Source organism: Cucurbita moschata, unplaced genomic scaffold, assembly GCF_002738365.1.
Source record: "Cucurbita moschata cultivar Rifu unplaced genomic scaffold, Cmos_1.0 Cmo_Scf00007, whole genome shotgun sequence".
Lineage (NCBI taxonomy): Eukaryota > Viridiplantae > Streptophyta > Magnoliopsida > Cucurbitales > Cucurbitaceae > Cucurbita > Cucurbita moschata.
The window spans coordinates 1,107,450-1,127,525 of NW_019268523.1; the positions used below are offsets into that span (position 1 = coordinate 1,107,450).

Below are 20,076 nucleotides of genomic sequence, written 5' to 3' on the forward strand. Positions count from 1 at the left end.
GGGTCAAATTTCACGTTCGTTTTCCCTAATGAGATGTCGTCTTAGGAAGAAATATTAATTGCCTACACGTTATGAAATAAATGGATGCTAAAATATTAACTACCTTGTCTCGTCCAAGAGCAGCGTAGTGTTGTAACCCATTGCAAGAACCATCCTAGAGAGAATCACAAATTAAAAAGAAAGAGTAAGGAGCACCGGAGAAATAAGCGAAACAGGAAGCTCGGTTCCTTGAACTTCAAAAAAGTTATGCATGTAAGGGAGATCAAGAAAACCAATTCAAGTACATCACAAAGAATATGTCAATGAATTCACTGTAGTGACAAAAGAAAGACGAATATATCGGTTCCCCCTTTGTAATTATGGCTTTAGCTTCCTTGTAGCCATTGCAAATGTTTTGTAATTCATTTATATCAATGAAATTCTCTGTTTCCTATAAAAAAAAAAAAAAAAAAAAAAAAGAAGAGACCAGAATAACAATACCCACGAACAGGTCAGTGGGTAGAAAAAGGGCAAAGAATATCTCTAATGGTTAAAGCGTATCAGATGCTGGCCATTCACACACAAGGCCGAATTCAAGTAGAGGTAGACCAACAAATGTTTCCTTCAAAGTCTCTAATGAACTCAATACAATTGCTATAGCCTCACGTACTTGACTGTGAGATCCCACATCGGTTGTGGAAACCTCTCTCTAGTGGACGCGTTTTAAGACTTTGAGGAGAACCCCGGAAGGGAAAGCCCAAAGAGGGCAATATCTATTAGCTGTGGGGTTGGGTTGTTACAAATGGTATCAGAGCCAGACATCAGATAGTATGTCAGCGAGAACGTTGGGCCCCAAGGAGGGTGGATTGTGAGATTCCACATCGGTTGGAGAGGGGAACGAAACATTCCTTATAAGGGTGTGGAAACCTTTCCCTTGTGGACACGTTTTAAAACCTTGAGCAGAAGCCTGGAAGGAAAAGTTCAAAGATGACAATATCTACTAGCGGTGGGCTTGGGCGTTATATTGACGCAGAACAAAATGCCTGGTTTATAAAATGCCAGTTCTAGAAGAAACAGCCAAACTTTTAAAGAAAGTTCTAGAGATTGGATGGGGATGGGGGAACAGTACACTTATTTGAGCTCCTATTAGCCTATTCACTCCATTCTTTTTTAGAAATCATAAATGTTTTCACAATAACACCAATTGTAGCTATAATACAAGCTCTCCGGTGGAGGGGGAATTTTTTCCCTCTTTGTTAAAGCAGGAAAAGGGAAAGAAATGATAGGTGCCAATATGTGAATACCTGGTGTATTGGAATATGTGAAATAACTGTTTCTGGAGAAGAGCTTCTCAAAGCTTCAGTAAGATTCATGCATCCAGCTAAAAACTGAAATGGATCCTCCGCATTCAGCCACCAGCGTCTTCCTTCAAGTGGTCTGTCAGCAGAATCAAATATATCTTCTACGTGATCGTCAATAAAGGTTATTCGACCATCATGAGATAATTTATCCACACCCCCAGCAAATAGATTTGCCAAGTGAATCTTAAGCCAACGTAGGCCAGACTTCCCGAGTGGGCGACCTTCTGCGAACTCCAATATGCCTCGGCAAAGATCTGAACCAAGATGATTCAAGTGTGGATGCATAGGATATGCACGGCCTCGAAAGTCTAAATTATGTGGATAGTAAAAACCTTCCTCGTCCTTCATTTTGTGTGCTACCTGTTCAACCATCAAAAAGAAATTAAAAGAAGAGGATACAGAAATACAATGAATTTCTTTTTTCAAATGTGATATCATTGATGCAACAAGTGAGACCATACAGCAAGTTTAAGCTCTATGTCACAACGTTGTGAATGCCTCTCCACATTTTCTTTCTTCACAGATTTGACTTTCCATTTCCACTTTCTCAGCAGCGTTTCATCTTCAGAATCAGGTTTTTCTGGCAATGGAACCTGGAAATGGCAAAAAAAAACTAATATTTGCATCAAAAAGTTGTTGAAAGAAAAATGATTTACATCAAACCACTCACGTCATCCCGATCCACTAGATCAGCAAGGCGCCCTCCACTGGTCCATATTCTATCCACTATACTGAGTATCTTTTTGTTTATTCTCCATTTGGTATTTCCAAGAGTGTCTAAGGCCTGGGAGTATGGAAAAGCACTAACATGCCTAAGTTTACACAGAATATAAAGATTCAACAAGCTTGCTTCTAGCTAAGTTATTCAAATAGTGGTGAACATCTAAAAGTGAAATTATAATCTTTAAATATCTCAAACCTCAAAAACAGGAGTTAATTGTTGCTTTGGGGTCCTCTTAACAGCTTCACGTTGTTGGTTGGCTCCACGAGTACGCATGATAAACGATGGTAAGAAGATGTGTCCTCCTTTGTCATAGCTGTGACAGGAGAAAAACAAACTAATACTGAAAAGGAAACTACCGGTTTCCAAAAGGAGGCAAAATGCAGGTCGAAAAACTCATCGTCAAAATTTGCCAGAGAGAACCGAATCTAGAGATATTGGCAAAGCATAAACAGTAGTTCGTGCCCCGAAAACCCGTCTTATTTATTGGTCGGCAAAATACCAATCCTTCAAAAATAATAATACAAAAAGTATGGACATATAGCCATAATCCAATTATAGTTATACAACACATGAAATATGCTTAAGAATAGAAAATGTGGTTTCTTAAACTATGTGGTTATTTTTACTCATCATAAACTTATAAACCAAACACTTTTGCACAATCCAAATATATATTACACATACCTAGGCTTCATAAATCCATTTTCTCCTATTACTTTTGCAACCCCACCCAGTTAAAATAGCTCGATCAAGATGCCTAGATGTGGGACGTTCATTCAAGAGTACTAATGGACTTCTGCTCGAGAGTATTAATTCTAATAGGAAATTGATCGTAACGAGAAAGTAACATGAAAGACAGATTGCAGACAAATGCAAAGTGAAATAACGTACCCAGTCCAGTTGACTGGGGGCACCAACATTGGCATATAGGGAATCACCATGTGTCTTGCCTGTTTGAGAAAGACAACTCATCGATCATACAACATATAGCAAGGAAAGATGCAGCAAGAAATCCCATGACATGTTCATAATGCAAGAAAATTCCAAAGATCACTAACTGAGCCAAACTAACTAATTCTTTCCAAATGCAATCACATCATGAAACTAAACTATTTCTACCAAACAAGTATAGAAAACTACAAAACAGTGAAATGCAGAAGTACAGGACACGAGCAAAATTTCGAATAACAAAGTGGATAGCGTTTACTTACAGTCTTTTCTAAGCCTTTGACGACTAAAGGGTCACATTCAATGACACCATATCTCCTGCTAGAGTTTTTGCTGATGAGTTCAAGCAAACAGAACATGTTATAAGAGACAATTTTGTATATCCGAAGATCAAAAAGTACAAAAGAGAAGAAACCAGGGGAACTTTTACAGACTGACTAATTGATGATGATAAATAAATGACTTACTTTGCTTCTTTCATCACAATTCTAAATGAGTGACGAAATGCAGGACGAATATCAGGTGGACCATCAGCCAACTGATCAGCAGGAGGTTGTATGTACGCTGTTTGTGTCAACAACTCAATAAGACGGCTCCCAACCTATAAACACCAACTATTTTAGCAAGTTTGCAAATGAGGAACATGCAATCATTATTTTTCTAGTGTATATAGAAAAGATGATCCAGACCTTTGCTTTGGCGTCCGGGCCCCATGGTTTTGAATCATCGGCTCCCTTCACTATATGTCTTACAGCCGGAAGCTTTTGCTTTTTAATCAAGTTGGTGACTTTTTTCCTTAACCACTCTTGTTCCTTCAGCTGAGAATCAGGCTTGTCATTGTTCTCATTATCTTTGTCGTGCTTTTTCTTTTTCATTTTCTCCAAGAATCTGTGAATTCTAACCTGACATGATTAAGCAACATTATGGTTACAAACTTACAATTCAATGCAGAACAAAAGTCATGTCAAGAATCAAAGTCGACGGTCAAAATTCTCATACTGCGCCTAGGCAAGAAACACATCCCCAAAAAATACTGCCTCAATGAATGCAGCTTAAGCCATGATACAAAAAGATGAAAACCACGCCCCAATCGTCCCCCTGGCGTAATATGTGCTTCTAAAAGATCAAATAATAACGAAAAGATAAGAGGTGATCGAGATCCTCTTGCTCCTATAGTTTTGGAGCGATAGTGCAGAAACGAAAAGATAAGAGGTGATCGAGATCCTGAAACGTTTTTTTTTTTTTCCTCCCTTTTTTGGTACAGATACACTACCAGGGGCTTAGGCACCTATGTGGACATCATTTTAGCATGGAAATGAATACAGAACGACACAGGAACGATCACCTTTTCGTCTAACTCATTCAATTAAATGGTGAAGGTCCCCTTCTTAGTTAAGTTCAATTATTTTCTAAATTATATAAACCTTTGAGTTACTTGCAATGATCTTAACAAACAAACTAGGAAGTGTATTAAACTCTCTAGAGACCTAACAGAGGGTCTACATTTACAAAATCGACGTACCTCCTGTTCAATAGCATCTCCAATTGCACAAGCAGCCTGCACAACCCTGGCATTACCGTGCTCATGTCCCATCATCAACAGCCCTATCAACTTATGCATCGTGACTACCGACATCATATCAGCAGATAGTTGATCAAAATAAGGAGCATATGCAGCCCTGTTCTTCCCTATCCGGATCAATTCTTGCTCTTTACTTATAGCATCACGCAAAGGCTCGAACCAGCCAAGGAACAAGGACTTCATGTAAGGCAAATTAGGTGCTAGCTTCTGCTCACACATGTCCATCAATAGCTCCTTGTACTCCTTAACTGCCTGTTTCCAAGCCTCTGTCTCTATAGCCACCTGCCGCCTCTTCAGCATTTGATACTTCTGTTCTCCCATTCCCTTCACCCATTTCAGCCTCCTTCTCCTACGCTGAACCTGCCTCTTCTCTTCTTTTCTCATCTCTTGCAATAACTCCTGGATTTCTTCGTCACTAGATGAATCTTCGTCCACATCTGTTGACGAAACCGCCTCAGCAACGCTAGAATAGCCTTTTGGGATCGACCCATTTAACCCAATACGAACTCCCATAGACCCAAAACAGAATCGGCTTCCATAATCTTCCTGGGACAAAACTTCACTCCGACCAATACCCAGTTCCGAAATCCCGAACTTCGGAAGTGAACTAAGAACAAATTTATCAGATATTAACTTCTCGCGAATTATAGACTCATTGAGACGACCCATAACGCCATGGGAGCGGGAAAGGCAATGCCAATCAAGATGAAACTGCCGATTCTTAGAAATAGCTTGCTTGGCAATGGTTTTCCACATAGACGTGGATATCATCGGAGGGTTTTGGTGAAAATTTGTGGGCTGTTGCAACAGAAGGAAATTTTCAAACTTGCCGGTAAGATTGAAAGAACACTGGCAAAAGGACATCAAACTATACGAAATAGTTCCATTAGAAAGGTATGAACATAAATGGGTGGAAGGGAGAAGGCGATTCGATTAGAAGAATTCGATAAACAGGAAATTTTGCACAAGCAATAAGAATTCATAGGGAAGGCCAGAGAAGTAACCGCCATAACCCCTTCCAAAACCATGATTTTGCAAAATATTTCATACTTCAAATAACTTCCCTACACAATTTCAAGCTCAGATAACTTTATATTTGGCAAAGAAGTGTATATATTTATTGGGATGTTTGGCAACACTTCTATAGAACAGTTCTTAAAAATTGTTTTCATAGATATTTTTAGGTTAACGCAATGAGTTAAAAGATCACAATCTTTTGATAATAGGGTTTTATTTTGTCCTTTTTTTTTAGTATCTCCAAACTTCATCATTTCAAGCTGATCATTGTCAATATTGAACCAATAATGATAATAATCATTTGGAGGCAATAAAAAATAAATGTTCATACGCTTCATACAAACTAATATTATTTTTAGAAAGACTCGCCACAAATAACCATAGAAAATAACTTAACTTTGACAATTAAAATATAATTACTAAATTGAATGATATTCGAAATATGGAATGTAACACTAATAGTAAAATATTTCTCAGTGTTCAAATTAGATATTACATTCCCAAATAAAGAGTAAGAACATTCCAAACTTGTTCATTTTCCCAGAAGAGAGAAAAAAATACACCATTTTTGGATGAAAGCTTCTCTGATGGAAGATCATTTCTGTAAGAGTGGAGATGTAACAGAGAGAGACACAAACACACCAAAAGCAAACGAACTTAGAAGTGGAAGAGGGGTTAGATTTATTAGTTGTTTGTGAGCAATTTATACTACTCCCTTGTTGAGTTGAATCAATTTCCTACCTTTACTTTCAATGGTAAACCAACCATTTTTCGACGGTTTCGACTAATCGAACCAATAAAAAGTTTTATTGCTCACGACGAATTAAGCCTCGACTCGAGTAACCACTCTGCTATACATGTGTTGCCGTAGGTTTGAAACAATCGATATTGCATAATCCAACCGATCTCACCATGTCCCCAAACCTGCAAGAGAGTGCAATGCTCAAAATTATCAAAAAACTTATGAAAACATGATATTAAGGAAGAAGTTTGGGGAAAAGAAAGGATAGCATAATGACAGCATGTGTTTCAGCTATGAGAAGATCGGTTGGCAGACCGGTCAATACTGTTCCTCGCTTTCTCTGGCTGGTCTAACATCTTTTTAGACCTGTCTCCATTACCACAGTCCATGCTAGTCCTCGGCTTTTCTGTTTGATCAGCACTCGTTATGGTTGTTTTCTCTCTTTGATCTGTGCTGGGTCTAGATTTTTCTCTAACGTCAGTGCTGTTTCTGGGAATGTCGAGCTGGTTCGTGGCTTGTCCAGGTGCACTCCTAGGATGTGATTTCTCGATGGCAGAAACGAACTTCTTGAGATGTCTTATGTATTGTGGGTATAGCTCTAAGTCACAGTGGTTCCCTCCTTTAATCCATAAAGGCTCGTACTTTTCTTTACAAAGATCCCAAAGTTGCTTTCCATGGGACCAGTCGACAACGTCATCATCAGTTCCCTACCACGACACGAGAACATACATGTTACCATTTACATTTGTAAGTGAGTAGCTTCCAAAAATCAATCATGCTACACAAATTCAACCAGTTAATCGAGGCTCATTATTTGTTTTCATAGATCAGGCATGCATATACTTCAAAGGAATGAATATGAACAGCAGCAGCAGTTTGCATCCACATCAAGTCCACAATGAGAATTTAAGAAATCTCTTTTCTTTTCATTCTAAACTGCAGCATGACATGATTCATACATGAAAATGAAGTATTTTATATTACTGAAGCGATAATTCATTAAGAGAGCAGTAAGATGCAGCAAATTACCGCAATCAACCACAACATTATGTCTTGAAATGGAGGTATACAAGAATTTGGATGCCCGAACCAGAAGGCATTTCTTAAACTCCCAAGTATTTTCATTCAAGATTGTCTTATAGGTTCTAAATCAAATCAACAGGAATATAACTTTGACACTACGAATAGAAAAAGGGCTTCCCAAGTTGTCCCTAGGCTTCTAATGAGTCCTAGTTTCCACTGTGGGTCTAAATGCTAACAGCCCAAGCCCACCGCTAGTAGATATTGTCCTCTTTAGATTTTTCCTTCTAGCTTCCCCTCAAAGTTTTAAAACGCGTCAGAGAGGTTTCCACACCTTTATAAGAAATGCTTCGTTCCACTCTCCCAATGGGAGATCTCACATGCATGGCCTAGGAATAACATAAACAAATGGAAGGTAATAAACTGTTCGGGGTCTTCAGACTCTGAAGTGCAACAGAGAGTGTGTTTCCAATGGAGTAATTTTAACTATCACCATTTTGTCTGTTCTTTATTTTGCCTTTAAATGTTTCAGAGAGTTCGGAAAAGTCCGCCAGAAGAGCAAAAGACAATGTTTGCATGGCGTAATTTTGAGAATGACAGTACATGGGGTAAGGATTCAGATGTCTACACTTTTGGTCGAGAAAATAATGTCTTAACCAGTCAGGCTATACTAGTTGATTGCAAGAGAAAACTACACCCCTAAGATTAGATAAGAACCAAAACATATAGCCTTTTCTAAAGCATTTGAGAATGTAATTTTATGGCAATCCATCAATGAATCGATCGATGTTTGAAGGCTTACTTTCTTACTATCCACATTTTTGAGCATTCAAGATCTTAGTAATCACCAGATGTTCGAAAGGATACTCACATGAATTACAAGAACTGGACAACTGACCAATGGTATTTTGTCAATATTCTGCAACATAGAAAATGGAAGAAAGATCATCAAATCCAGATCCATAACACAAGCTGACAATGTAAAGTTAGGAATTAATGAATGTAAACCTTATAAATGTCGAACCAGAACGTTCGCTTCACGGGATACATGACTCGGACACCTGACAAGATCGGACTGTGAAGAACAATGGCCCTCAAGTTAGGTAAACGAGTAGCCAAATCTAATGTAGGTCCACTCCCAACTGATTGCCCATACAAGATGACATCTTCCTCCTTTGCCCCATATTTCTCCACTAGGCATCTATACACAGCTTCAATGTCTGCATAAGTATTCTGCTCACTTGGCTGGATAAAGGGACAATGCCATGAAAAGTTAGCCAAATCCGTTAAACAATAAAGCCCAGACTTCCAAGTTTTTGTCAGAAAAGAAGTACTAAAAGATAAACAGAGAAAACACGGATCATTTCTTCCTTTTAAGCAGAGCATGAAAAGAAACAAATCATAGTATTCTTAACATAATTTGCCAGTTAATTTTCGTCCTATAATAGAGCAGACAAAGCTAAAAAACAATGGCATAGATCCCGAGATTACAGAGATTTTCATCCTCTAGAAAAGTTACTTACAGGATCTGGCAATAGAAAAATAAGATTTCTTACCTTTCCAGTAGATTGGCCATATCCCGAATAGTCGTACCTAAAAGGAAAAAAGAAATTATGTAGAACATGACAAAAGCAGCTTTGTAAAAATCCAGATTCACATCAGCTAAATACAAATGATTTAAACCAGAGGTTCACAAACCCTATCAAGTTGACTCGAAGATGAGAACTAAGCTCCACAAACAAGTCGTACATCTGCCCCAAATCCGCAGCGTTTCCATGAGAATAAAGCAACGTTAAAGTAGCTGATACATTCTTTACATACAGGGCCACAACCTGGTTCCCTCTCTTGGTACTAAGCTTCAAAACGTCGAAGTTTCCCCTTGCCGCTACCTCCGTCATCACCAGCTTCCCGGTGCCGTCCTCCACCTCTTCCACTTTATACGATGGCGGATTCGGCGGAAAGAACGCGAACTTCGCCGCCATGGACGATGTCACCGCCCCCATCTCCACGCAAAAATCAGAGAACCCAATACAGAAAAAGAAAATAATGCTCAGATCATACAAACACACAACACATCCAATACCCCGCCACAATCACAAATCCCCGTCACGACAAAAACATCAAAACAACGAACAGAGAAGGGGGATTTCGATTGTTTAAGCAGTGGATCGGTGCCGGAAATGTAAAGAACGTTGAAGAAAAAAAAAATCTGGTTTTAGGGTTGGAAAATTGGGAATTTGAGGAGGACGGAACGGGGAAGGAAAATGAAAAAAAAAATGGAAAATGGAGGCTTTTTCCGGCGGGGAGCGGGAAGCGAAAGCACGTGCGGGAATTATCGGGAGAGAAGTCGAAGGAGATTGCACGGTAACAGTGATGTGTGGGAAAGAAAAAGTACAGTATCATTCACTGAGGGACACGTGTCCGTCGGGGGTTGCAAATGAATGAGCGGAATACAGAGATTGGGCCGTTATTTTTACTGCGTCACAGCACAGCCATTTTTGTTTTTTTTTTATTCTTTTATTTCTCCTAATTTTTCTTTTTTTAAAGTCTAATATTATAATAATTTAATTAAATCTATAGATTGATAAATTGTTTAGAGATGGAATTTGTTTAAAATTGAATTGATTAAAAAAACATTTTTTAATTTCAAAAAAATGAATTATGTGTCAATTAAATTAATTTATATAGTTTATAAAATAAATTAACAACTGGAGAAGGACACGTGTTTGGTTGTGTTTGGATGGTAGGATAGAGGCTGGCAAATGGCTGTCTTATCCTAGATAACCTCGCCCCCTACCAATTTTTTTACGATTTTTCATGTCTTGTTCGTTGTTCCAAAATTACATAATAATAATAAATATATATTTTTTGTTAAATTAAATTTTGTTTTATAAATTCTTGAAATTAATAATTTTTAAAATTTATTTATATATTCGATATAAACTTAAATAATGAGTCACAGAGGATTTTTTTTTAATAGATCTATAAATTTTAAAATATGTTGGAGAAATTTTTTAAAATTTTAAAATTTATAAATTATATTAAACACAATTCACCTTTTAATTTGAATTTTATTTATTTAAGAAATAGGTTCAAACAAGGGTGTGGAAAAGCTACCTCCCATAATTGAAGTAATTCAATTGCCCAAAAAAGTATGACAATTAATTGGAAAAAAGCTAAAGAGTACATTTAATTGAAAATAAATTGTTCCCATTTTTTTATTCAATAATGCGAGAAAAAGGTTTTTTAAAAATACTATTTTTGTCTTTTACAATGCCTATATTTATATTATTTAAAATTTATTCATTTTAGTCCCGGTAGTTTTAAAAATGAATAGTTCTGATCCTTATTTAGAAAATTTTACACATTTATAATAGATAAATATTGCTAAATACAAATTATTTATGACTATATTTTAAGAAATTTCATGAATGAAATATTTGAGCTCATCATTTCGTAAATTTCATTTGCACTTTTAAATTTAAAAATAAAAAATATATATATTTTTTCATCGTCGCAGATTTTAAATTTCAAAAAATAATATTAAAAATTTGGAGATAATATATAATTTAATATATTTGTATTATTTAAAATAATAAAGTCATTTATGAATTAGAATAAGTATCTCCATTTTTAATTTTATTTTGAACTTTCCCTAATTTTTAAAACTTAGCTTATTTTATAAATTAGATAACAAAAGGAAGAAAAGTAGTGTTCAGGATCTTCGTTTAAAAAAATTAAAAATTAAAAATTAAATGATTATTAAATAGTGCTTTAATAATGAGTTTAAATATATATATATATATATATATATAAACGGATGTTAAACAAACAAGTATATTATCTTAAATTGGAAAAGCTTGGGGGCAGGTAAAACAGAACAAGTCCATCAAATAATAAATCAAAGTACTTGACGTGGCGCCTTATGATTGGGTGAGAATTATAAATATTAAAATATTACACTTTTGCTATTTAATTTTTTAGTTCTGTTTTTCATTCAGGATTTTATAATTTTGCCCTTAAATTTGTATTAATTTTCACTGTTAACATTTTATATTAATTAATTAAAAGAATAAATTAATTATAATTAAACTAATTATCTTTTTTTTTTTGTCGTATTAAAATTAACATTTATGATAGAATTGAATGAAAAAAATTTGAGATATTGAAATTTAGACCTAAAAATTTAATATTTTGAGTTGAGAATTAGAACAAATGGAAAATTATGTAAATGTATTTTACTTTATTGTTTTTGAAAATTCATTCAGCGAAATGGTCGCGGAGAAAATCAAATAAGAAGCGGGCGAGTTCTTGAGAACAACAGGAAGAAAGAAAATCGCCCGAAAATAAGGAACAGGATTCTGTAAACATTGGGGGTACTTCTCCTAATTTCGATGCCGAATTTCTAATCTTCGATCTCTGAGGAAGGTTCTTGTTCATGGCGTTGCCTGATTGAAGGCTTATCTCTGCCGACAAAGTTTCTGCTCTGCGTTTTCAGGTTCCGTTTCGACTTATACATTTTCGTATTTCATTTGGATCAGTGACTGATTCTCTCGCCTGAGGATCTGACAGAATGAAGTTCTGCTCGATTTTATTTTGTACTTCTGCTTAATTTGAAGTCGGATGTTTGTTCTGGTTTATTGTTCTGTGCCCTTTTGTAGTGTGTTTGGGAGATGGATTTTGATATCCGAAGTTGAAATGTGCTGTTTAGCCTGAATTTTTTTGATCTTTTGGAGTGTGCGGCATTCATTAGGGTTCTGCATTTCGTGGTGGATAAGTGAGTTTTATTGGCCATCGCCATGGATGGTCTTGGGGATTCTCAATCTGGGCGTGGAGTTGTTAATTCTCAATCTATGGAAAGTGAGGTTGTTCGTGATGATAATAGGGTTGCCGATCAAGGATCGCCTCTAAGAGGTGGTGGGAGGAATACGAGCCCATTGGGTAGAGCAGGATCGAGGAACACTAGTCCTTCGAGGCCGAAGGTTATAAAGACCAAACCACGTGGTTTAGATGAGGAAACAGTCACAACCTTCGGTAAAGCAGCTCATCCAGATGTTCAAATGGAAGATAGTATATGGGCAATGCTGCCTGAAGATTTGTTGAATGAGATCTTAGCTAGGGTTCCTCCATTTTTAATCTTTAGGTTTCGTTCTGTATGTAAAAGGTGGAATTCGATACTTCAAGATAGTAGTTTTCTTAAATTTCACGCACAAGTGTCTTCACATGGGCCTTGTCTTCTTACATTTTGGAAGAATTCTCAAACTCCCCAATGCTCAGTCTTCAGCTTACCGTTAAAAACATGGTATAAGATTCCATTCACATTTTTGCCTCCTTGGGCATTCTGGTTGGTTGGTTCATCTGGTGGACTTGTTTGCTTTTCTGGGCTTGATGGGCTAACTTTCAAAACCCTGGTATGCAATCCGCTCACACAAAAGTGGAGGGCATTGCCAAATATGCATCATAATCAGCAGAGGCAGCTGATTTTGGTTGTTGATCGGACTCACCGATCATTTAAAGTTGTAGCGACTAGTGATATTTATGGTGATAAGTCCTTACCTACTGAAGTTTATGACTCGAGGCTGAACCGTTGGTTGCTTCACCAGACAATGCCTGCAGTAAATCTCTGCTCCTCGAAGATGGCATATTGTGATTCCAAGTTATACTTGGAAGCACTTTCTCCACTTGGTCTAATGATGTATCGGCTGGACACGGGCTATTGGGAACACATTCCAGCCAGGTTCCCTCGTTCATTATTGGACGGGTATTTGGTTGCTGGTACACAGAAGCGTCTATTCCTTGTTGGTAGGATTGGACTTTATAGCACTCTTCAAAGCATGAGAATTTGGGAACTGGATCATGCAAAAGTTATGTGGGTTGAGATTAGTAGAATGCCACCTAAATATTTTCGAGTTTTGTTGAGGTTATCAGCGGAGAGATTTGAATGTTTCGGACAGGATAATCTGATCTGCTTTACATCTTGGAACCAAGGGAAGAGTCTTCTATACGACGTGGATAAAAAAGTATGGTCTTGGATTGCGGGCTGCGCTCTGCAGTCATGTAACAGCCAGGTCTGCTTTTATAAACCAAGATTTGATGCTTGTGTCTTTGTTACACCCATTCTTATTTGAGGCACAATTTTTAGTTCGACTTCTACATGTACACATCCATGTATATCGTTTTGTCAATATCGGATTACTCGGGCATTCATTTCTTCTGCTGTTTTGCTGGACTAACTACGCGGTCGTAAGCCTAGGAAACCAATTTTGTTTCCAAGATATAGCAGTAGTAAGTATAATTTCACCAAGACTTCCGTACATGGATTTAATTTATGTGATAACCTGCATTCAAGGAAATTATGTGGGTGGCATTTGGGAAGAAAGGAAGCAAGTTTGTATTTTCTGATTTGTTGGTTCAGGTTCAGTCCCGGTTATCTCGATGGCGATCAGCTCCATTGCTCTCCAAGTTCAATCTGATATATTATTGTGAGCTACTGACTTCAAAGCTCGATTACGATGATCAAGAATGTTAATGCCATTTGCCAAAACTTGCAGCGCCGGGTTTTTTCTCGGTTGCTAGCTGCTCAAATCTCGACCGTGGTGCCTCACGAGATTCTGAACAATCTGATCTTTCAGGCTAACTTCTATAGTTGAAGTTAAACACTGAAACTATTGTTTTGATAATTGCATATATACATATATATAGTCTTCAGAGCTTTTCTCTAATGTAAAAAGAATCATCTATTCAGGACATGATAAAGGCCTATTTCTTCAAGTTCAACTGGAATTCTTATACTAAACCAGATATTTTCTCCTTGCTATGTTCTTGAATTTTGTGTTTGTTGGCTTAAAAAGTCTGAAATTTTGAGCTTTTTTTCTTTCTTTTTTCTTCAACGTAGTTACTGTTAGGACCCAGGGGGTATGCTTTTCGTTTCATGATTGGCTTAAAAAACAAACCTTGCTTCCCTTCTGCTTCTGGATCTATTGTGCAGGTGGTCTCTGATTAGCAACCGGAGGAAATTTTCAATGGTAAAGATGATATCGAGAACTGGTAGAGGTAGTGTGAGATCCCACGTCGGTTGGAGAGGAGACGCGTTTTAACAATTTTGAGAGGAAACTCAGATAGGACAATATCTACCGGCGACTGTTCCAGGTTAGAGGTTGATTTCAAAATTAGAATCCCTTCTGCTTCTAGATCTATTGTGCAGGTGGTCTCTGATTAGCAACAGGAGGAAATTTTCAATGGTAAAGATGATACCGAGAACGGGTAGAGGTGGTGTGAGATCCCACATCGGTTGGAGAAGAGACGCGTTTTAAAAATTTTGAGAGGAAACTCAGATAGGACAATATCTACCAGCGACTGTTCCAGGTTAGAGGTTGATTTCAAAATTAGAATAAGAAAAACAAGAATGCCAAGGGAAGAATCTTTGTTTTGTATTTAAGAACAAAATGCCCTTCGAACCACTCGCCTTTGACCCTGCCTGCCTCTTGTCGCTTCCTCCAGCACTACAATGCCTACCTTTTATGTATAAATTACCATACCAAGGCAACTACAGCATTTGGCATTTTGGCATGTACTATGGAGCGGGTATTACATCGATATAATTATTAGCTAACGTTTAAATTAATATTACGTTAGGAGTATATATTGATAATAAAAAAAAACATCGTCATCCCACCCCAATCAAAGATCAAACCGGAGAAAAAAAGAGAGGAATGTAGAATCTCGTCTTAACTTGTACTTGAACAGCCTACTCTCAATCTTCACTCAGTCGTCAAGTTGCATCTGAACTACTGTAGCTTCAATTCAAGTCCAAGTTTGTGGCGGGCTGCATCAGGGAATTAAATTTCTATTTGTCCAGGGATCCTCTATCATAGTCTTGATCTAGTCAGTCCCCTCTAAATGATCTCGAGATGGACGGGGAAATGAAAAGCCCCAGTCGAGCTTGAAAGACTTTAGTGTTCAAACCAAGCAACTTCATCTCCCTCTTTGTCAATTTATTCGTTTAGATCACCAACAAGAGATGAACAATACATACAAAAATATCAATTTGCCACGCGGATTGCCATTACTAATCATATTTCAATGATCGAGTCAATTAGGGTTCGTGTTCAAAGTTAAACATGTTTGATCGTTGCTGTCACACTAACATTAAAAACATTAATTTTTTTTTCTTTTTGTTAGAATTTGAAAACATTATTAGTAAAACATAGTCCTTTCAATTTTTCAAGCCTATTTGGTTTGGACAAAGATTTGTCTAGCCTCTTAAATGCTCAAAGAACATTTTTTTTAGAGTCTTAAATTAATTAGAAAAAAAGAGTTAAAAAGGAAGTTATTGACAATAAATTTAGTCAAGAAACACAATTGTGAGCGATGAACAGATTTTGGAAAATTTTCAATTGTTCTTAAATTTTCTTTTAACTCGACTAATCACAATATTAGTGGGAGCTCTGAGATTTAAACAATTTTTTTTCAACAAAACGTAGAGCTGAAGATTTGAACCGGTTGTGAATATATATACATATATATATATGTATATGCCTTCCCACCAAGAACGGTTTCTGTAATGTCCCATTCGCCTCCGTTTTCTTTTTGCAACTTGCATCGCTTGCAGTTACATTCTCTAGACTGGGTCTTCTTTGGTCTAGTATTGACCCAAACTGGAAAACGACCATCACAAGCAACCAAATTCGTCGTCCATCGCTGTTCTTCAACAGGCGAGGCCAGAGGAGTTCCTGTTTTTCGTGGCTTTCGCTTGATTTCATCAAGTTCGCTCGTATTCGCACCTGTTCTGGTGTTCTGTAAGTACTGGTTAATGAGAAATTGGCTTTAACGTAATTTGTAGACTTTTGCCTGGTTACTATGATCGGTGATCGATCAACTTCACTGGAAGTGTGCAGCAGTGCTATTTGATTCACGGTTCTTGGTTTAGATGCTTCTCATGTTCAATCAAACAGTGCGCGAATAAATTGATTGAGTAAAACTCCTTTGCTAAGTGATCTCTTGTGATACTTTCTGAATTCACCCCCAAATGTTCATCCTTCTCTGAAATTTCTTCCAGTAAAGTAGTTGACATTTGACGAAACGAGAGATTCTACGATTTACATAGCCTACAGAATATGAAATGAGATGATTCATTTTATACGGATTTATGAAGTAGAGTAATGATTTTGGTCCTTTCATGTATGATATAGCGTACTCATGTTTATTGTCTGTGAATTTTATCATCATTTTTTAATATTGGACTTGGATGTTCCATTTGTCATTGGCCTTTTACATACACATTTTGCAGGTTGCTGATCAGCTAAAACTTTAGCTATCATTGTGCAAGATGTTTTCTATGATTGAATATATTAAGAGATTAAAGAATGAGTCAACGAGCTGATCTAATTATCATTGGCATCTCTGTTGGTTTGGCACTTGGTATTTTGATTGCTATCCTGGTATTTTATGTCATAAGATGGTACAAAAAGAATGTGTATCTTCGGCGAAGCACGAATGAGCGTAGTCTAGGAACTATTCAGATTCGAACAAATGGATTGGACTCAAGTACTGAATTTAGTGCATCTCTTTCTGGTTCTATTACTTTTCCGGGATCTGAAAAGCTCCATAAGGAATCTTGGTCCCCTTGGAGGAATCATAACCACAAAGACATAGTTGCTTCTGCATCCGGTGTTCTGAAATACCCTTACAAGTATGCACAATATATTTTTTTTGTAATATGGACGTTGTTTTATGCTGGATTATCTGTTTCCCGTACTTAGTCTTTTGCCCATACTTTTCAGGGATATTCAGAAGGCTACAGAGAACTTCACTACTCTTTTGGGACAAGGGTCATATGGTCCAGTGTATAAAGCAAAGATGCCCAATGGAGCAGTTCTAGCTGTTAAGGTGCTTGCTTCAGATTCCAAACAGGGTGAAAAAGAGTTTCGGACGGAGGTGAGGGTGTTATTCTATATTCTTTCCTTACCAATCCGATGTTTCAGTCTAGGATGGATTACGTCTGCTAATATATCTTATTTATAACTTTTTCCCCCCTCAAAGGACACTATTTTGTAAGAATCATTGAAGAACGAACTCCTAATCCTAAATATTTTAGAGTTGGATGGTTTTATCAAGTTCTCAAACCACGAATTTCTAAAGCCTAAACGATTCAATCCCAATCCCGCTTTGGTGGGCTTACCTCAAGGTGACACTGAAGATCTCTTATCCCCCCCTTATTGACCCCCTTATTGACGTGGAGGAAAAATAGGACTATTCGGAGGGTGTGGTTGCCAGTGTAGCACTAGTTCCTTTCCTTTCAAGATTTCCGGGCTAGTGCGGCTCAAGGAGAAGAAACAGGAAAAAAGTCCCCTATCTGTCTTGTCTTGTGAGATTACTCGAGGTGCACGTAAATTGGTTTGGAGACTGTGGATATCAAGGACCCAATATTTGCTAGGATATCGCTATACTTGTGTAAAGGAAACCTTTTTTAGGATTATTTCTCAGAAAATGGAGGAGAAATTGACGATGAAGTTAACCATTTCCTACTTCATAATTTCCTCTCCTTACTATTTCAATTGGATTTTATTTTTGTTCACCAGTTATGCCATGAAATTACCCGCGTGAACGCTTCGTATTGACTTTTATTTAGATATCAGGGAACACTTTATAATAATATCCGTTGTTTGGTTTGCTGCAGGTAAGTTTACTAGGAAGATTGCATCATCGTAATCTGGTGAATTTGATGGGATACTGCATTGATAAAGGAAGCCACATGCTAATTTATGAGTTTATGAGTAATGGAAGTTTGGACAACCTTCTTTACAGTAAGTTCAAGACATCTTTTTATGATTATTGTGTTCGCAGATTCCCTGAAAGTACAATCTTCTGCAAGTCTTCTTGTGAATGTGGAAAACATGTTAGCATTTATAGAACGAAGTGGAAAATTGTTTAGAATAGTTTGCCATTGAAGTGTAAACCGATTTACTTTTTTCTGCTTGATTTTCATGTGATACACGTATTCAGATTCAGAAAATCGTGTGTTGAGTTGGGATGAGAGGATTCAGATCGCTCTTGATATCTCTCATGGAGTCGAGTACCTTCACGAAGGGGTATTCTAAGTTGACATTTTTCATGTTTTATTTGTGCAAGTGCTTGTAGGATTATTCATTTATATTTTCTGGAACAGGCTATTCCTCCTGTCATACATCGTGATTTGAAGTCTGCCAATATATTGTTGGATCATACGATGAGAGCTAAGGTAAGCTTCTAGAGAGCATTCTTTATGGTTTGATATCCCACTCTGCAATATTTCATGGGATTTCGACTATTCGATCTCTTTCTCAACCTGAGCATAGCTCAAAGGAAAAGACATATATCATCAACCAAAATTTGGTTCAAATCCCTATCACTACACGATGAATTAAAAAAAAAAAAAGAACTAAATTTCTCTCCCTCCGTGGGGGAACACACACGTGCACAACACCTCCAAAAATGGGGAAACTGCTGAATAAGAATCACTTCTACATGATCTTCTTTGGTAGTCTAGGAGCCTCAAGTCTGTCTGCATATCTGTAGCTGTTAGTTGCACCACTTGGAAATGAATTCTTGAACAGTCCTGTACTGAAAAAGCCTCCAAAGATGAAGTGAGCAAAAGGCTGAGGGAGGCTATAGCATAGGACGGGATGTGGGAGGTCAAAAACAAGAGATACCACACAATAAAATGAAAACTTAAAGATCAATGTAGTATCTAGACTAAAGAATAACTTTGGTCTTGAATATCTATCGCCATTTGTCATTCATCATTTTCATGCACATGTTATAGGTTGCTGATTTTGGGCTGTCAAAGGAAGAAGTTTTTGATGGCCGGAATTCTGGTCTGAAAGGTACATATGGCTACATAGACCCAGCATACATGGCTACAAACAAATTTACGATGAAGAGCGACATCTATAGCTTCGGCATAATCCTTTTCGAACTAATCACAGCCATCCATCCACAACAAAATTTAGTGGACTACATTAATCTCGTGAGTATTTCCTCCACGTACACAAATGCTTCACCTTGAAATGTATGCATTTCATGAGTTCCAAGTACATTCTTGATTCTTCTTAGGCTGGAATGAACCCCGATGGGATTGATGAAATAATTGATAAGCAACTAGCTGGAGAATGCAATCTTGAAGAAGCAAGGAAGCTAGCTCATATTGGTCGTAGATGCTTGCATAAAGCACCGAGAAAACGTCCTTTAATTAGCGAAGTTTCGCAGGCAATATTGAAGATAAAGCAGAGACGACTCGGGAAAGCTAATAACATGTCTCTTGCTAGCATGGATCTTTCAAGAGCTGTGAGCAGAATTGAGGAACAACAGGTGGAATTGAGTAGGATTGCTAGCCTAGCGTGAATCAAATGCTTTTAGATGCTTTCTTTTTGGCTTTTCCTAATCTTCTTCGCCATTTCCCCAATCTGAAAGAAAAAGAAATCATTGTTGATCTTCGCTTAATAACTTAGGTGGGCGACACAGTTCTTTGTTATATCAAACATCATATGGCAATGGGGAAGCATTCTTTGTTATTTTAATCTTCTAGTATCTTTTAGAACACATTGATATATTAGAATACTCGAGATACGAGAGGACCTTGGATAAATTAGAATTACCTAAGTCTATGATCTTAATTTTCGTTCAAAATTTTAAAAAAATGATCCATCACGATCACACAGGCCCC

General features: G+C 37.2%; 4 protein-coding genes across 8 annotated transcripts in view; 2 read left to right on the forward strand and 2 right to left on the reverse strand.

Moving 5' to 3' along the window:
* Positions 1–5,686, reverse strand: part of LOC111445458 (DNA-directed RNA polymerase 2, chloroplastic/mitochondrial-like) — a 9,004-nt gene extending 3,318 nt beyond the window's left edge. The window contains exons 1-10 of the mRNA XM_023083849.1: positions 4,535–5,686; positions 3,702–3,914; positions 3,480–3,613; positions 3,276–3,345; positions 2,956–3,014; positions 2,260–2,377; positions 2,011–2,124; positions 1,802–1,933; positions 1,284–1,700; positions 104–154 (exon numbers count right to left, since the gene is read on the reverse strand). Of these exons, the coding sequence (XP_022939617.1) occupies positions 104–154; positions 1,284–1,700; positions 1,802–1,933; positions 2,011–2,124; positions 2,260–2,377; positions 2,956–3,014; positions 3,276–3,345; positions 3,480–3,613; positions 3,702–3,914; positions 4,535–5,458 (2,232 nt within the window). The 5' untranslated portion in view covers positions 5,459–5,686. The remainder of the gene's footprint in view (positions 1–103; positions 155–1,283; positions 1,701–1,801; positions 1,934–2,010; positions 2,125–2,259; positions 2,378–2,955; positions 3,015–3,275; positions 3,346–3,479; positions 3,614–3,701; positions 3,915–4,534) is intronic.
* A 357-nt stretch (positions 5,687–6,043) lies between these two features.
* Positions 6,044–9,745, reverse strand: LOC111445503 (protein ABHD17C-like). Of its 3 annotated transcripts, none has more exons than XM_023083922.1 (6): positions 9,072–9,745; positions 8,930–8,966; positions 8,382–8,618; positions 8,245–8,292; positions 6,645–7,060; positions 6,044–6,577 (listed from the first exon to the last, which is right to left on the reverse strand). In XM_023083922.1, the coding sequence occupies exons 1-6, from the start codon at positions 9,374–9,376 to the stop codon at positions 6,463–6,465; spliced, it is 1,158 nt and encodes a 385-aa protein (XP_022939690.1). In that variant the 5' UTR covers positions 9,377–9,745; the 3' UTR covers positions 6,044–6,462. The 3 variants fall into 3 exon arrangements, with proteins under 3 accessions (XP_022939690.1, XP_022939688.1, XP_022939689.1); XM_023083920.1 differs by having other exon boundaries at positions 6,087–6,535; positions 6,669–7,060; positions 9,072–9,743; XM_023083921.1 differs by having other exon boundaries at positions 6,443–6,535; positions 6,631–7,060; positions 9,072–9,742.
* Positions 9,746–11,645: 1,900 nt separating this feature from the next.
* LOC111445660 (F-box/kelch-repeat protein At5g15710-like) lies at positions 11,646–14,185 on the forward strand. The gene has a single exon (XM_023084181.1). The coding sequence runs from the start codon at positions 12,173–12,175 to the stop codon at positions 13,499–13,501; it is 1,329 nt and encodes a 442-aa protein (XP_022939949.1). The 5' UTR covers positions 11,646–12,172; the 3' UTR covers positions 13,502–14,185.
* A 1,719-nt stretch (positions 14,186–15,904) lies between these two features.
* On the forward strand, positions 15,905–19,932 carry LOC111445190 (calcium/calmodulin-regulated receptor-like kinase 2). Of its 3 annotated transcripts, none has more exons than XM_023083434.1 (8): positions 15,905–16,531; positions 16,663–17,064; positions 17,156–17,309; positions 18,052–18,178; positions 18,378–18,463; positions 18,541–18,612; positions 19,177–19,380; positions 19,467–19,932. In XM_023083434.1, exons 2-8 carry the CDS (start codon positions 16,739–16,741, stop codon positions 19,752–19,754), a joined length of 1,257 nt encoding a protein of 418 aa, XP_022939202.1. In that variant the 5' UTR covers positions 15,905–16,531; positions 16,663–16,738; the 3' UTR covers positions 19,755–19,932. The 3 variants fall into 3 exon arrangements, with proteins under 3 accessions (XP_022939202.1, XP_022939203.1, XP_022939201.1); XM_023083435.1 differs by having other exon boundaries at positions 15,905–16,347; XM_023083433.1 differs by having other exon boundaries at positions 15,905–16,171.
* Positions 19,933–20,076: the final 144 nt, after the last annotated feature.

What these genes read in the sequence shown, in the direction of transcription:
- LOC111445660 (XM_023084181.1), top strand. Translation starts at nt 12,173, where the DNA reads ATGGATGGTCTTGGGGATTCTCAATCTGGGCGTGGAGTTGTTAATTCT.
- LOC111445190 (XM_023083434.1), top strand. Translation starts at nt 16,739, where the DNA reads ATGAGTCAACGAGCTGATCTAATTATCATTGGCATCTCTGTTGGTTTG. An exon ending in TTTGGACAACCTTCTTTACA is followed by an intron (nt 18,179 to 18,377) that starts GTAAGTTCAAGA and finishes ACACGTATTCAG; the next exon opens with ATTCAGAAAATCGTGTGTTG. An exon ending in ATCATACGATGAGAGCTAAG is followed by an intron (nt 18,613 to 19,176) that starts GTAAGCTTCTAG and finishes CACATGTTATAG; the next exon opens with GTTGCTGATTTTGGGCTGTC.
- LOC111445503 (XM_023083922.1), bottom strand. Translation starts at nt 9,376, where the DNA reads ATGGGGGCGGTGACATCGTCCATGGCGGCGAAGTTCGCGTTCTTTCCG. An exon ending in GTCCAGTTCTTGTAATTCAT is followed by an intron (nt 7,061 to 8,244) that starts GTGAGTATCCTT and finishes GTGTCGTGGTAG; the next exon opens with GGAACTGATGATGACGTTGT. An exon ending in GCCAACCGATCTTCTCATAG is followed by an intron (nt 6,578 to 6,644) that starts CTGAAACACATG and finishes ATATCATGTTTT; the next exon opens with CATAAGTTTTTTGATAATTT.